Here is a 14,955-nt window from a genome sequence, read left to right as displayed (position 1 = left end):
AAGTCTAGTGACATAATATACCTCTGTAAATAAATACAATATAAATTCACGTCTCGCGCACTTTAATGCCCTTGGAATGTAACGTGTACGTTCCCTTGGAACTGGAATCATGGCGGAATTTCATGTGAAGTCCACTTCGCAGGGCACTTACGGTCGAATAAGACAACGCTTGAATGCTGCTGCCTGAACAAGAGACCTCCTTACCGAAGTGAAAGTGTTGACTGGTGTCACTATCTCGCGAACGCGCAGGCGGATCTCCACCAAATTCGGGGGATCCCTTCAGCTTGTGTAGCCCTCTCGAACGCCATCCTCCGCACGTCGGTAGCCCCCCCGGGATCACTTGATCGGTCGACGCCGGACCGAACCCCCGTAACTCCCGAACCCCGGGGGCTATCGACACGGGGGTGGTCTCATTCAAAAGCGGGCATCTAGACATACACTTGATTCACATTCGAGAGGGTTCCTCGAGCTGAAGGGATCCCCCGAATTTGGTGTGGATTAGCCATGCCGTTACGGAGATATGGCCGTTCAAAGTTTCAATGGTTTTCCATAGACTTGAGCTTTAACGCGTTTCATCCAGGTCGCCAGTAGCAAATAATGGCGTGCGCTCTGCTGGACAAACTAAGTAATTACACCATTTCAAGCATTTTATCTGCATTATATGTTCCGTAAAAAAAAAAAAGAAATTAATATCGGCAGCATATTCGCCGATACCGATATATCGGCGACAGGCTCATATTGGCCGATAATATCGGCAAAACAATATATCTGTCGGGCTCTACTTAATACCACCTGACACATAGCAAATCAAGTCCACTGCTGTGACGTACTTAACCCTGTAAGGCCCACTGATGTAATATTACATCATTTTTAGCTTGACTATAAAAAAAAAACTGCTCATCTTTTTCGCTCTCTAAGACCTAGGGATGTAACGATTAACCGCGAGCCGCATTATATGTTCTGTAAAAAAATGTTTTTATATATATATATATATATGGTCTTTGAGGGTTAAACCCTATTGGCTAATAACAAAGGACAAGTCTTTCCTGTCAAAGCAACATGTTGGAAATAAACATGCACTTCTCAAGCTATCTTTAAGAACATTTGTTACTTTCGGAAGATAAACAGTTAGGGTTAACGGTGTTGGGTCGCTACTATCCAAGATCTTGAAGCGAAGCAAATCCAATAATCACAAAAATTCCCATTCAAACAATGCAGGAAGTCCCTGCAGGACTCATGTTTAGCCTTTATAATTAGCAAATAGTTCAAAGCCAAAGATCAATCTTCGAAGTGAACCTTGTTTTTAATTTGATTAACATGATACTGGGGTTAGATTTAAAAAAACAGCCTTCGTTATGAAGAATTAACGACGTACAGAATGGTTTTATGAGACGTGTCATTTGTGCTTTAAGCAAACTGGACTTATTGATAACTCTCCGGAATATTTCTTTATGGCGGGCTGGGTGACTCAGCTGTGAGAGATCACTGCACAAATTTAAAGACTAATTAGTATAATACATCGTTGTTTTAATCGCTGAAATTAAACACGTGATTATTTAGCTTGCGAGCTAGCCGCAGTCTTAGCATGCTAACAGGCCCTGGCTTATTTTTCCCCCCAAATAGTTACGTTAATGATTAAAACGCTTTCATTAAGTAATACCTTAATTCGCTCGGATCTCTGCCGGTTAGCTTTCGAATATTTTCGTCCACGCTCCTTAAGCTTTCCTTTGCTTTTTCCAGCTGGTCTTGCAAACTTCGCACGGCCACCGCCATCTTGCGCTTCGTCTTCCAGCAGCGCGTGGACTGTGGAGCGTCATGCGCGCCGCGCGCTCGGCTCGATAAAGGCGCGTAGCAAGGATCACGTGGCCGGTCCTGCATAGCGAAACCCCAGGCCGCCGCTGGGAGACGGTCCTCACTGCAGATTGTGCAGAACAAAAGTTCCAGGGGGCGAGGTTGGATCCAGATCCAACTCCTCCCACCTTACATATACCTAAACCAGGCTTTCTCAACCCTGGTCCTCGAGGGCCACTGTCCTGCAAATGTTAGCTCCAACCCTAATCAAACACACCTGAACCAGCTAATTAAGCTGTTCAGGATTTTATTAGTAAGCTACAGGCAGGTGAGTTCGATCAAGGTTGGAGCAAAACTCTGCAGGACAGTGGCCCTCCAGAACCAGGGTTGAGAACCCCTGACCTAAACCTACCCGTCTCCACCCTCTGATCCCTAAACCCACCCATGTCCACCCCTTAGATGTGGATCCAACCCCACTCCCTGGATCTTTGTTCTGCAGTGAGGGGCTACTGGGGCCGCTGGCGCTGTGATTGACAGGATCACTATCAAGAGCACATTCAGGGCTTTTTAGAGATATCAAATGTTTGGAGGTTTGATCATAAACACTCCCTCTCCTTGGTCTTTCAATATGACCGAATGATCAAATTTAGCACTCTCAGGAAAATATGATAATGTTTAGTAATTATCGTTTAAATCTGGCTAATTTTCAAATATCTCCGAAATTTTTTTATGAGATTTCAAATCAGAATATGACTTTTTGTTACGAAATAGGGCATAATTTCTGTTGGAGGACACCAGGACAAAACGGCATGTTAATCAGGCATGTTGGGGAGACACAATAGGGAAAGAAATTTTAGATCAATATTCCTATATATGAGATATTCTTATGAAAATGTTGCCAAGTTATTACTCCCATTACAACACTCTTTTCATGATGGTTTGCCCCAAGAACACGTTAATATGCAAATTAGATCCAATCTATATAGACATTGTATAGAATGGGAATACCAATTTATTTTTACGCACATATTCCATAAAGTAGGCTACAGTAGTATATCAAATCACTCTGTTATATCTTTCATAGTTGAGAATCATCTTTTTCATCAAAGTTTGGCTAAAAATAGCCTGAAACCTAAACACTGATTAGTGAACGAAAAATGAAACAGTTTTTGCCTATTTATGCCTTTTTTCATGTCTATTTATTTTTTTGAATTACTTAGTCCTGGCATCCTCTACAAAGGACATAGAATAAAATATGAATAAAATATATTTTTTCAAAAATGTTTTTTTTTTCTCCATTTATTTCTTATGCTCCAACCAACGTACTGACATAAACAACAACAAAATTCACAAAACTTTTTTTTCTGGTTCTATAACAGGGTGACAAACGTCTCTTGATTTTTTTAGTCATGAAAAATATTACAAATATTCAAGAAACCTCATTCAAAGTTTCCACTGAAAATACAATATTTACTTTGTTGTTTTAACAATGTGGTATTATTAGTTAACAGTGACATCAAAAAAGTAAATAAAATTACAGAACTGTTCTGAAAGCATCTTACACCTTTTGAAAGACAGCATTTTTATGTTACTTATGAGTTATTTAACAATTTTAGCTGAAACTATGAATACAATGGTATTACATTTTTTTTCTTCCAAAATATGATGTCTTTCAGATTGTTATTTAACATTTACTTAACATTTCTTATGATCATACTTATGAGTTATTTAACAATTTTGGATGAAACTATGATTACCATAACATTTTTTGCATTTCATAAAATTTTCAATAAAAGTAAGGATGATTTTCATTTAGCCCTTTAATAAATCGGACATGGTTTTATTTGGCAGACACCGCACAACAACATCATGACAATGAAATAGCAAGAAGCCAAAGATGTTTGCATTTTATGTCAGAAATTAAGTTTTATTTGACAATAGCAATACTTCAAAGGACAGTAATTTGTTTTTGTAACAGGTGTACTTTAATATTACGTGGAACTCAATTCAATTTGCAAGAGTCTTTTACAAAATCTCCCGAGTTTCTCTCATGATTCCTCTCATTCACATGAATTTTCTTCACAAAGGCTCTTCCGTCTGCTTCCAAGTTCTGCTCATTCATTGTCAGCCAAATCATTTTGCTCAAAATACCTTTAATAGACAGAAGCATGATTATACTTCATAAGAACACCTGCGCATATTTCAGGGAACACTAAATTTGGCTCTAACAGCTCCATGTCAGTTACCTGGCAACAATGCAAATCATCAAGTTAAGAGCTGACAAACGATCATCGTCTTTGCTCTCCTGGAAGAGAAAAATAATACACAGTCTATTTTAAGCAACATATTTTAGGTTGTCAACAAACAAGCCTTCACTTGTGCAACTGCAACGGAAGCAAGGGAGAAAATAATGATACCCCAGCTTTTAATTCAGAGCAAACCAAAAGGTGTTTACCAGATTGGCACGCACTGCAGAGCACCGTCGTGCCAACTGTCTGATAAGGGAATGTGCTTCAGGAAGCAGCGGTTTCTCAAGGCACGCTAGTAAAGCATAAAGCCATCTGCCCTGTGAAGATAAATGTGCAACGTACAGCTAAACTGAGAAAATACAGTTCAAAAATACCTTTTAATTTTAAAGGGAAAAATGCAAAACGTGATGTATTAGAAACAAAGAAATAAATATTTTATCTCAACTTTTAGAGTGACCTCTTAATTAAATATATCTCAATAGAATAATATCAATGCATATTGAATGTGACATACTGAACTTACCAACTGTGGTACAAAGTCTCTCTCTTCAAACCAATTGATTAAATACTCAAGCACAGCAGAGATAGTTGACTGAGCAGAGAATGCAATGAAATGACAAATAAATATTAGAATATGCGATTTATATGTGAATAATAAGCATATCTGCTGTCAAATGGCAATTACCTGGTTTAGTTTGCTGACAATGCTTAGGAAAGGTGGGAAACCAGTCTAATAAAAAGAGATTCAAGAACATTAAATCAAGACAGAATGCTCAAATTTTGTAATGATAAATCTACACAGTGTAACAATTATCACAGTGTGTTGATGATCTGATAAGGGGAGAATTATTACCTTGACATAATCAAGACCCGGGTTAACTTTATCTTCTTCTTTCAGCTGGATGTCAAGACAAACATTCTCACCCAAGCAGAACCTCTTCCATCCATCCTCATCCTCCGTTTTGGGCTAAAGTGGGGAGAAGACTTGGTTTTTAAAGCAACTTTTTCATCATTTAATCAAAAATACAATAACTTGAGGAGGTACTATAGGATTGTAATGTGTAAGTATGTTTTATGTGAGTGTAATGTATAATGTGATGTTTATGTGAGCGTAATGTATAATGTGTGGAATTTTGTACTTGTGACTGTAAGATATATCGTGTGGATTGAGTGTATGCAGCTGTTTAATGGTATGCTGATTGTTGAATAATTGCATACATAGATACTGCCATGCAAGGAAAATTTCAGACAAGTATTATATCATATCATGTTTAACTTCTGTCCAGATATCAATTATCATGACTTACCATGACAACATTATCATCCAAAAACTGGGATTTCCAATGCTGACGATGCTTGTTAACACTCTGAAATAAGAAAGTGTTACTGTACTTAATTTAAAAACAAACAGACAAATGTTAGGTACTTGATATTAAAAGTACTTGAACAAGTAACCAATACATGTAAATTGAACACCTGTCTGACTTCTGAAAATTTGCTGACTTGTTGTTGCTGCCATTTCAAGCTGGGAGAGAAACCCTGAGGTGCGGCCAGACAACCTGTGATCTGTGAAAAACATTCATATGCAAATTGCAAAATGATTACACACGTAAGTTTTAAAATGTAATAGTCACTGTTCACGCACTCACAGACACATTCACAGATTGTTTCTTCTTCAGCTTCTTTGGATCAATTTGTGCCACAACAACATCTGGGCACAGAGATGCTTCCCTTCTGTAAAAACATAACGCAATTCTATGATTTTTTTACAGCGAGCACCTGAAAAATCATTAAACATTAAACAAAAATAAATTAACATAAATATATAACCAAGTTATAAAGTCCAAAGTTCTGTAACCAGTTTTGCATTATTACTCCACGCCTTGGTGTCTTAGAGAATTCATTTCTAAATACACACAAGCTAAACCAAGTATCTCAAGTACACTGTATCACTGAGACATTTTCTAAATCAATATTTAACTTTCTTTACTTGTTTTTGCATTTTATCCTTTAATATTATTTTCTCCTTCAATACGTGTAAAACCTAATATTTATGTACGTATGTAAAGCACTTTGGAAACAATGTTGCTTATATGAATTAAGTTCCACCTGCGTCTACTTTTAAAACCTAAAATGAATATTAGATGAAGAATGACTTACTGAACCTGTCGGAGATATTCTTGAGGGTTTCTGGGGGGTTCGTTTGAGTTATATTCCTCTGTGTCGCAGGACTCCAGGGGCAGAAGTCTGGGCATCAACTCCTCCATGTCTGACTTCATGTCTTTGCGTTATTTTCTATTCGAGATCATCAAAATTCACGAGTCGCTGCTGCTCGTTCTCTACGTGCTTGTCAGCCTCTCCATTTTGAAAACATTGGCCATGATGACGACCAATAGACGCGACGTTTACCGTGGTGGCGCTTATTCGCTAGCTATGATACAGATGGAAAGACGGAAAAGATGTGTAGTGACATCTGTTGTTTAGGAGGAATGTGAAAAGAAATATGAACATGATAACACAGAAGTTAAAATATATTCATTTCTATGCATGCAATGTATAAGTATTAGTGTCAGAATTGTACGTTTTTAAGGGGCAACATTTGCCACCTGGGAGTGATCTCAAGGCCAGGGGAATCTTGATAACTTCATGAGGGGACCACAGTGTGTCAGCCATGTTATATTATGTCAAATACGTAAGCTGAATCAATGAAATGAAATTAAGCATGGAAATAATTCTGAAATATCCACCTTATTTATAGACTGATATCTCAAATAAAGTTTGTGCAGCTGGCAGAACTTCAGACTCTGCAGACCTTTGCTCAATCTGTCACTCCTATCAGTAAATTCTCTAATAACACTGTAACAGCACTGAGTGAGCTGATGTGTGTTACCCATATGCATCTAATTTGTCCAATTTAGTTACTCTTGTACTGGAAAGAGCACTCTGATCTGTTATATTCATGACTAGTTCTGACCTGCATCTTGTTAATCAATTACCGGTTGCACTAATGAAAAACATATAAGCGTCCTACACTCCTAAAAATAGAGGTTCTTAATTAGTATCTACAGATCCATGAAGAACCTTTAACATCCATGGAATCTTTCAACTGCACAAAAGTTACTTCATATTGGAAAAAGGTCCTTTAAGTTGTTAAGATGTTCTTCACACAAAGTAAAAAAAATAAAAAATACAATTTTTAAGAACTGTTCACTGAAAGATCCTTTGGGAACCAAAAAAAAGGTTCTTCTATGGCGTCACTTCTTTTAGAACCATTTCTAAGAGTGTTCCGAATATTTTCTGTATTGATGGTTTTTTTATGCATTCGAAATGACTGCTTTTTTAGTCTCACAGTTATAATCTAACACAATGATAATTTAATGGGGTTAGTATTTCACAAGGTTTACTCACTGTATCACAGGTCAAATCTAAACAATGTAAAAGTACTACTGCTTCATGTGGTCTAACATTGTGAAACCTTATCAGTTTGAATGTGGCTTTGGTCCAGAGTTTGTGATGTGGCTTGTGTTGATGTTAATGATTTACTGACAGTAACCTCTAATCCAATCTCTGTGTGTCAGACTGTGATCTCCATGGATTGGTTCATTCTGTGACAAGACCGAGGGAATGACATTTAGCCGGGATTTAGCTTGTTTTACCCTCTGACTATTGGATTTGGACATGATCTAATGAGATGAAGTGAAATCGCTGGATAAATCCAAACATGGCAGCTGTACATTTTGTCATTTTGTTTCATATTGTCTTCGGTTTTTTACACCAGGGTTTGGGTTTGATTTCAGACTACAAATTATGTGGAGACCCCGAATGTGAAAGTAAGATCATTTATGCTCATATAGTGTAAAAGAAAAGATTAGACTAAAACTGTGATGTGTGTTTACTGTTTATCTTATGTTTTTGTCCATTTCTTCAGGCATGATGAGTCGTGTACATGCTCAGAGAGACTATAGTGCTAAAGACTGCCGCTTTCTAAACTTCAAAAAAGGGGATATCATCACTGTTTACTACAAACTCACTGGAAAAAGAAATGATCTATGGGCAGGAAGTGTGAGTACTCTTTTCTGGTTCTGTCTTGATTAAAAATATGCATGTATAAATCAGTTATGTAAGATCAATATACAACATTTGTGCATTACTTAATCTGACATATAAACAGTATGTTTAATAATATTCAGAATATTTTACATTTTGCAGATAGAAAAGCTGTCTGGATTGTTCCCAAAAGATGCCATCAAAGCTGATCAACTGTTTATTGATGAGGAAAAGGAAATCCAGGTGCCAACTCAGGTAATGTACATTAAAAAAAAAAGTTTTTAATGTACTTTTTAAAAAACAAAAAAGTGCATGTTATACGTCCACATCAGCTGGTTTAAATATTATTTAAAATGATCAAATCAACCTCAATACATTCAGTTACAGGAACAAAAACAACTTATTTCTGAAAAAAAGATTTTGTTACTACTTCCATTACATTAGATCCATTACATTACATCCATTCATTAAAATGATCATTTTTCACTTTTTACAGTGTACAGAATCTGACTCAAATAAGCTGGTGTAGCTAAAGTTAACTCCTAAGAAATCTGAATTATCTGACAGAATTAATTCTTATGTATGCTGATTTGGTAAGAAAAGTGTCTACCAAGAACATAAATATGAAACATTGTACATTTTTTCCTCAGGAATTTGACTTCATCTGCTTTGATGAAAATGGTTTAGTGATTGAGCGCAGCACTGAATTTGATGATCTGGAAGATTTCTCACAAGAAACCGATTTCAATGAAGTCCAATATAAACCTACTGAAACAGAAGAGAATAAACCCAGCCAGATTTCTGTTCAAGATGTTTCTGATCAAAACAGCCCCAAGACAACACAAAAAGGTGGGTCTTCCTGGAAAGGCTCTGCTGTTAGTGGATGGTTTGGCAGGAATGAGCAAAACAATGATGAACCAAAGGATGAGAGCAGTGAAGAATCCTTCAAAAGCAGAAAAATAGTGATGGATATTGAGCAGAACCATGTGGAGGAGAAGACACATGGAACGTTTGGTTGGATCAGGGGTGAACTCACCAATGCTTTTGGGTTTGGAAACAATGATCTAAAAACTGATACACAGGACAATATCAAGAACCCAACAAATGATGAAGATACCTCATCTCAGCGGTCTAGCTCCTGGATAAGTATGGGTAGAGATGTCTTGGGCTTTGGTGAAGACAATACTGAAGCTGCAACTAAACCTGAAGCTGAGAAAGCAGTTGAAAACACAAACACGGAGGACCAGAGCATACTTAACCCCAGTCAGAACCTGGATGTGGTTGACAACAAACAGGGAGATGAAAACAACCCAGACGACAGTGTGGAAAATAAGGATGGTCCCTTGGAGGACAGGGGAACAGAAAATGAAAAAGAAGAGGAACAGGTGGGGTGGCACGGAAATATGTACAACAGGATCACAAACCTTTACAGAGAAGAGCAAACTAAACATTATGAGGATGGTGGAGGCAGTTTGTCAGAAAGCCATGGATCTGCTTCAAATACTGAGAACATTGAAACCAAAGATTCAGAATTAAGTTCACAGTCCATATTTTCAGTCAACGGCCTGACATCAATGCTTAAGTTTCCTTTTCAGGCAGACACAGTAGTAAAGAGAGATGAGGAAAAGACAGAAAAGGAAGAAGATGCAGGTAAGGAAGACTTTGATGAGGACCAGCATAATAACAAGGATCAAGAAGAAAAAATGTTGATTGATATTTATGAGCAGGACTCAAACCCAACAGACACTGATGTACTAATGGAAACTCAGTCTCTGTCTGATAAAACAATGACTTTAAAAGATAGCATTGCATCTGATAGCATTGAACAACTAGATGTAGAATCTAATATGACAGAAAACAGCATGATTTCACAAATCCGTGAAACCGAGTCAGAAGATAATTTAAATGAAGAAGTTAAAAGTGAAAACAATGCTGATTTTTTTGAGGGAAAGGTGGAGCAAGATACAAGAGATGTGCAAAGCGATGAGGAAAAGACAGGAAAGAAAGAAGATGCAGGTAAGGAAAACTTTGATCAGGAACAAAATAATAACAAGGATCAAGAAGATAAAATGCCGATTGATATTTATGAGCAGGACACAAACCCAACAGACATTGGCGTACTAAGTGAAACTCAGTCACTGTCTGATAAAACAATGACTTTAAAAGATAGCATTACATCTGATAGCATTGAACAACTAGATGTAGAATCTAATATGACTGAAGACAGCACAGATTCACAAATCCTTGAAATCAAGTCGGCAGATAATTTAAATGATGAAGTTAAAAGTGAAAACAATGCTGATGTTTCAGAAGGAGCTGTAGAGAAAGACATGAAAGATGTGCAAAGTGATAAGGAAAAGACAGTAAAGGAGATAAATTCAGGTAAGGAGGACTTTCTTGAGCAACAAAATGTGAAAGATGAAGAAATATCTGATGTTGTCAAGCAAGAATCAACCACAAAGGATGTTGATTTACTTAGTGAAACTCAGGCCTTATCTGATGGAACAATGACTTTAAAAGACAGCGTTGCATCTGATGACATAAGAGATATAGATGGCTTTTCTAAAGACTCTAACACCCAACATGGTGATGAAGTTAAGTCTGCAAATAATACAACTGATGAAGGTATTCAGAGCAAAAACAACTTAACTGATTCAGCAGATGACATTTTAGAGGGCAAGCTGACACAAAGTCTGTCTGATCAAGACAATTTAGACACTATCAGACAGCAAGAAAATGATTCTAATAAAATTAGCACAGATCCTGTAACTGTTGCTGATCCAGCTGAACTGTCAGAGTCAGATATTCAGACAGATCCTGAGTTACGTTATGAAAATACACAAGAATTCAATGTTGCAGATTTGTACACTGACTCACATATTAAGACTGTCACAACTGGTCAAAGCATAAATGCAGATAAAAATTCAGAACCGACTGTGGATACATTATCAGAATATAATAACGAAAAACAATTAGCTGAAGGCAACCAAGGTATATCGCAAGAAAATGATGAGTTAGTTATAGACACAAAAGATAAGTTAGTTATGGAAAGAAATGAGGCACAATTAGATGAAGCATTACCAAAAGACATCACATTTTATGAAGAAAAGTTATCAGATTCAGAAGCACATGCAACGCAAATGAGCAATGAATATAAATTGGACACAAACATAAATCCTCTTAATGAAAGATCTTCTCATAATCACACTCTTGTAACAGATGAATTAACTGTACCTAGTGAAGAAAATCTGCATTTAGACCTTGAGTCAAATTCAGCCCTAAATGGCACAGATTATGAGATGGATAATAACAGTGAATTGCATCATGAGTCATTGGTGATAGAAAACTCAGGTATAAGTATTGTCAAGAATACAGACTCAGTAGGTGAAAATGACAATGAGATTGTAGTTCAAGAAGAGCAAGAGGAATCAGGTACAGTTTCTGAAACTACAGAGAATTATTTTGAAACAAAGGATGACACACAAATCACAAATGAAAGTCTAACACAGGAAACACATACAAAAAGACCATCGCTAAACATGTGTGATGGATCTGGTGATTTAAAAGATTTTGGTCATGATTTCAGTTTACCAGAAAATGCAGACAGTGATAATATTCCTAACGCTGTGGCTGAAGACCCAGATGGCTATAAAACTTCCACAGAAACTATGAATGATTTCTTCTCAAAGAATGACTCAGTTCAGGATGGCAATATTAATATCATGCATGATCAAAATCAAAGTGTTGAACACAAAGAGGAGACCGACACAGCAAACAATGAGGATCATCAAACCGATTCAGAAAGTGTCACGGGAAGGGAGGAAAGCGACATAGGTGCCATCTGGGATCAAAGTGATGATGGTGACATGGCGGTGAAGTCAGAAGATAAAGAAGAACAGGGCAATGAAAAACAACCTGGAAGCCCTGAAATTCAAGACAAAAATACTGTCAATCATCCTACAGAAACCTCTAAAGGATATACAAACTTATATCCTTATCTGAGTGAACAGAATATTGAAGATCTTTTAGATTTATTTGGAGACCAGACATTATCATGGCTGGATTCCAAAATGGGAAACAGTAATGCAGGTCAAGATAATGATGACCTCGATGAACTTGGTGACTTTGAACAGCTGTTGGAAAACCATATGAAGATGAACACAAAACTGGGACATATTCAACAAGATAATGGTTCTCCTGGCAAGGACAATACTAAAGAATATCCAGCACTACAAAAACTGTTTACCCTCTTATCTTCTCTAAGAAAGAAATATTCACCAGTGATAACAGATAACAGTGTAGAAAGCCCAGGTACTGATGATTCGTAATGATCATTATCAAAAATAATAAGAGCATGACAGATCATGGAATTCATCATTTTGGTCAATATTGCGTGGGACAAAAACTTCTGCATATGTGATTAATGGGAAATCTAGGTTTTGAGATCTTACTCTTTGAGTGATGGTAATGTAAAAGTTGTCAAATTTTCTATAATGTTCCCACTCTTTCCTCACAGGGATCAGCGAAGATGACTGTGTTCATGAAGCATTTCTAGATGTGAATAAGAATACAGAAATCTCCACAACAGAGGCTGAAAATAATCAAGTTACCAATGACAGATCTGGTATAAATAACTTGGGTAATCCTCAAAATGAGCCAGTGTCTGAGGAAAAGGACCTTTTAGTAAACAGAGCTAATATGGAGGGTGTTCAGACTGTTGAGCAGGAAAAAAGAAAGCAAGATACAGAAGATTGGACATCTTCTGAAACCAAGAAAGCTTTCCAAAACCACGGTCTTATCTCTGAGGAGCATGTTGAATCACAGAACGGTAATCATTTTTTTGGACTTAAAATTATCCTCTTGTCGGTCCAAACCCATCATGAAAAAAATAGATCTTGAGGGGTGACATTTCACACATTATATATACACATTGTAAATTGTAAAAACTTAAATATGTGTTTTGTTCTTTTTGACAGAAGGAGGGCAATTTTATCAGATGGCAGTTTTTGTTGAAGTCACAATTAATGAAATTGCATCTCTAGTGGACAAGGTGAGTGTTTCATGTGAAATACATGTAGGAAAAGTAGCTTGCTATAGCCTGCTAAAAGTAGCCTGTCCCTTTTTTTTTCTTTTTTTTTTCTTTTTTTTTTCTTTTTGAATTAAAGGCACAAAGTTATTTTTTCAGAGACCTATTTTTCATAAAATTTAAAAAAAAAAAAGAAGATATTCTGGACAATTAAAATCACACAATAATGTAATTTTTTTTACTTAAAACATTTGATATTCAATTCATTCTAGTAGGGTACATTTAAATTATTATCATTATCATCGACCTTTTAATTATGATGTTTATTTTATGTTTATTTTTATTGTTTTATTTACCGTGTAAAATCTGGGGAATGTGTACTTTAGATTCACATTTACTGCACATGTAGGTACATTTACATTACATTTAGTCATTTAGCAGACGCTTTTATCCAAAGCGACTTACAAATGAGGACAATAAAAGCAGTCAAAACTAACAAAAGAGCAACAATATATAAGTGCAAATGACAAGTCTCGGTTAGCCTAACGCAGTACACGTAGCAAGGTGTATATATATATATATATATATATATATATATATATACATACTATACACACACACATACACACACACACACACACAAACAAAGAAAAACAAGTAGATAGAATAGAAAGCTAGTGTTTGTTTTTTGTTGTTTTTTAAATAAAGAATAAAAAATAAAAAAAGATAAATATAGATAAAGTAGAATTTAAATAGAATAGAACGTGTTAGAGTTAGAGGGTCAAATAAAGGTGGAACAGATGTGTTTTTAGTCGTTTCTTGAAGATGGTTAAGGACTCAGCTGCTCGGATTGATTTGGGCAGGTCATTCCACCAGGAGGTAAAAATGATGTTTTTACCTACATGTGCAGTAAATGTGAATCTAAAGTACACATTCCCCAAATTTTACACAGAAAATAAAACAATTCATATAATATTTCGTTTAGCTGAGGATGACAATCAGCCTTTTCTGAAGCCAATTTCTGTTCAAAATATATTTTTAAAGTGTTTCATGCAATATTTTGTACTCTATTCGTGGAAATAGCCGGTGTCGTGCCGAAAATGTATCGTCTGCCGAAAACTGATTGCCGTCTGTAATCACTTTTTGCAAGTGTAAAACTGCCTTTTATGGGTTTTATTGGCCATTTAAAGGTATTTCAACAGGTAAAAAGGACTGCATGAGGTATAATCGATCAAATATAGCAACCATGAATGAAATCAAGTCATTTTGAGGCAGAAAGAACAGTTCACTCAATAAGTAGAGTCTGTAATCACTTTTTGGCAAGTGTAAAACTGCATTTTATGGGTATTTCAACAGGTAAAAAGGACTGCATGAGCTAAACGACTTGATTGCATTCGAGGGTTATATTTGACAGATTATAGCTCATGCAGTGCTTTTTACATGTTGAAATACCTTTAAATGGCTACAAAAATAAAATAAAATGCAGTTTTACACTTGCCAAAAAGTGATTACAGGTGCCAATCAGTTTTCGGCAGCCGATCAATTTTCGGCACGACACCGTTTTCTGTCTTGACCATAGACTGTTTGACATGTCGTTAGAGTTAGAGGGTCTTTATTTGACCCTCTAACTCTAGCACTTTCTATTCTATTTTAATTCTACTTTATCTATATTTATCTTCTTTTTTGTTTTATTTTTTATTAAAAAAACAACAACAACAAAAAACTAACAAACACTAGCTTTCTATTTTTTCTATTCTATCTACTTGTTTTTCTTTGTGTGTGTGTGTGTATAATATATGTATGTATGTGTGTGTATATATATATATATATATATATATATAT

At 36.1% G+C, this 14,955-nt stretch overlaps 3 protein-coding genes across 9 annotated transcripts in view; 1 reads left to right on the top strand and 2 right to left on the bottom strand.

Moving 5' to 3' along the window:
- Positions 1-1,894, bottom strand: part of LOC107682204 (pinin-like) — a 17,362-nt gene extending 15,468 nt beyond the window's left edge. The window contains exon 1 of the mRNA XM_016478531.1: positions 1,661-1,894. Within this exon, the coding sequence (XP_016334017.1) occupies positions 1,661-1,878 (218 nt within the window). The 5' untranslated portion in view covers positions 1,879-1,894. The remainder of the gene's footprint in view (positions 1-1,660) is intronic.
- Positions 1,895-3,587: 1,693 nt separating this feature from the next.
- Positions 3,588-6,454, bottom strand: gemin2 (gem (nuclear organelle) associated protein 2). The gene is made up of 10 exons (XM_016478522.1): positions 6,201-6,454; positions 5,690-5,774; positions 5,517-5,606; positions 5,348-5,407; positions 4,894-5,007; positions 4,726-4,770; positions 4,564-4,632; positions 4,247-4,357; positions 4,038-4,096; positions 3,588-3,942 (listed from the first exon to the last, which is right to left on the bottom strand). Exons 1-10 carry the CDS (start codon positions 6,317-6,319, stop codon positions 3,906-3,908), a joined length of 789 nt encoding a protein of 262 aa, XP_016334008.1. The 5' UTR covers positions 6,320-6,454; the 3' UTR covers positions 3,588-3,905.
- A 1,206-nt stretch (positions 6,455-7,660) lies between these two features.
- Positions 7,661-14,955, top strand: part of LOC107682141 (cTAGE family member 5-like) — a 20,188-nt gene continuing 12,893 nt past the window's right edge. For 3 of the 7 annotated variants that reach the window (XM_016478500.1, XM_016478493.1, XM_016478489.1), the window contains exons 1-6: positions 7,661-7,870; positions 7,969-8,102; positions 8,250-8,342; positions 8,738-12,398; positions 12,604-12,915; positions 13,064-13,137. In XM_016478500.1, coding sequence (XP_016333986.1) covers positions 7,762-7,870; positions 7,969-8,102; positions 8,250-8,342; positions 8,738-12,398; positions 12,604-12,915; positions 13,064-13,137 — 4,383 coding nt within the window. In that variant the 5' untranslated portion in view covers positions 7,661-7,761. The remainder of the gene's footprint in view (positions 7,871-7,968; positions 8,103-8,249; positions 8,343-8,737; positions 12,399-12,603; positions 12,916-13,063; positions 13,138-14,955) is intronic. The other 4 variants (XM_016478504.1, XM_016478515.1, XM_016478511.1 and 1 more) reach the window with 4 other exon arrangements.

This window comes from Sinocyclocheilus anshuiensis, unplaced genomic scaffold (genome assembly GCF_001515605.1).
Source record: "Sinocyclocheilus anshuiensis isolate Anshui unplaced genomic scaffold, SAMN03320099.WGS_v1.1 scaffold1098, whole genome shotgun sequence".
Taxonomy (NCBI): domain Eukaryota; kingdom Metazoa; phylum Chordata; class Actinopteri; order Cypriniformes; family Cyprinidae; genus Sinocyclocheilus; species Sinocyclocheilus anshuiensis.
This window is presented reverse-complemented; position numbering and strand designations above follow the sequence as displayed.

Excerpts from the sequence above, each read along its gene's own strand:
- gemin2 (XM_016478522.1), bottom strand. The coding sequence starts at position 6,319 with ATGAAGTCAGACATGGAGGAGTTGATGCCCAGACTTCTGCCCCTGGAG. Across the intron at positions 5,775-6,200 it reads GAATATCTCCGACAGGTTCA|AAGGGAAGCATCTCTGTGCC; the intron begins GTAAGTCATTCT and ends ATGTTTTTACAG. Across the intron at positions 5,408-5,516 it reads AATTTTCAGAAGTCAGACAG|AGTGTTAACAAGCATCGTCA; the intron begins GTGTTCAATTTA and ends TTCTTATTTCAG.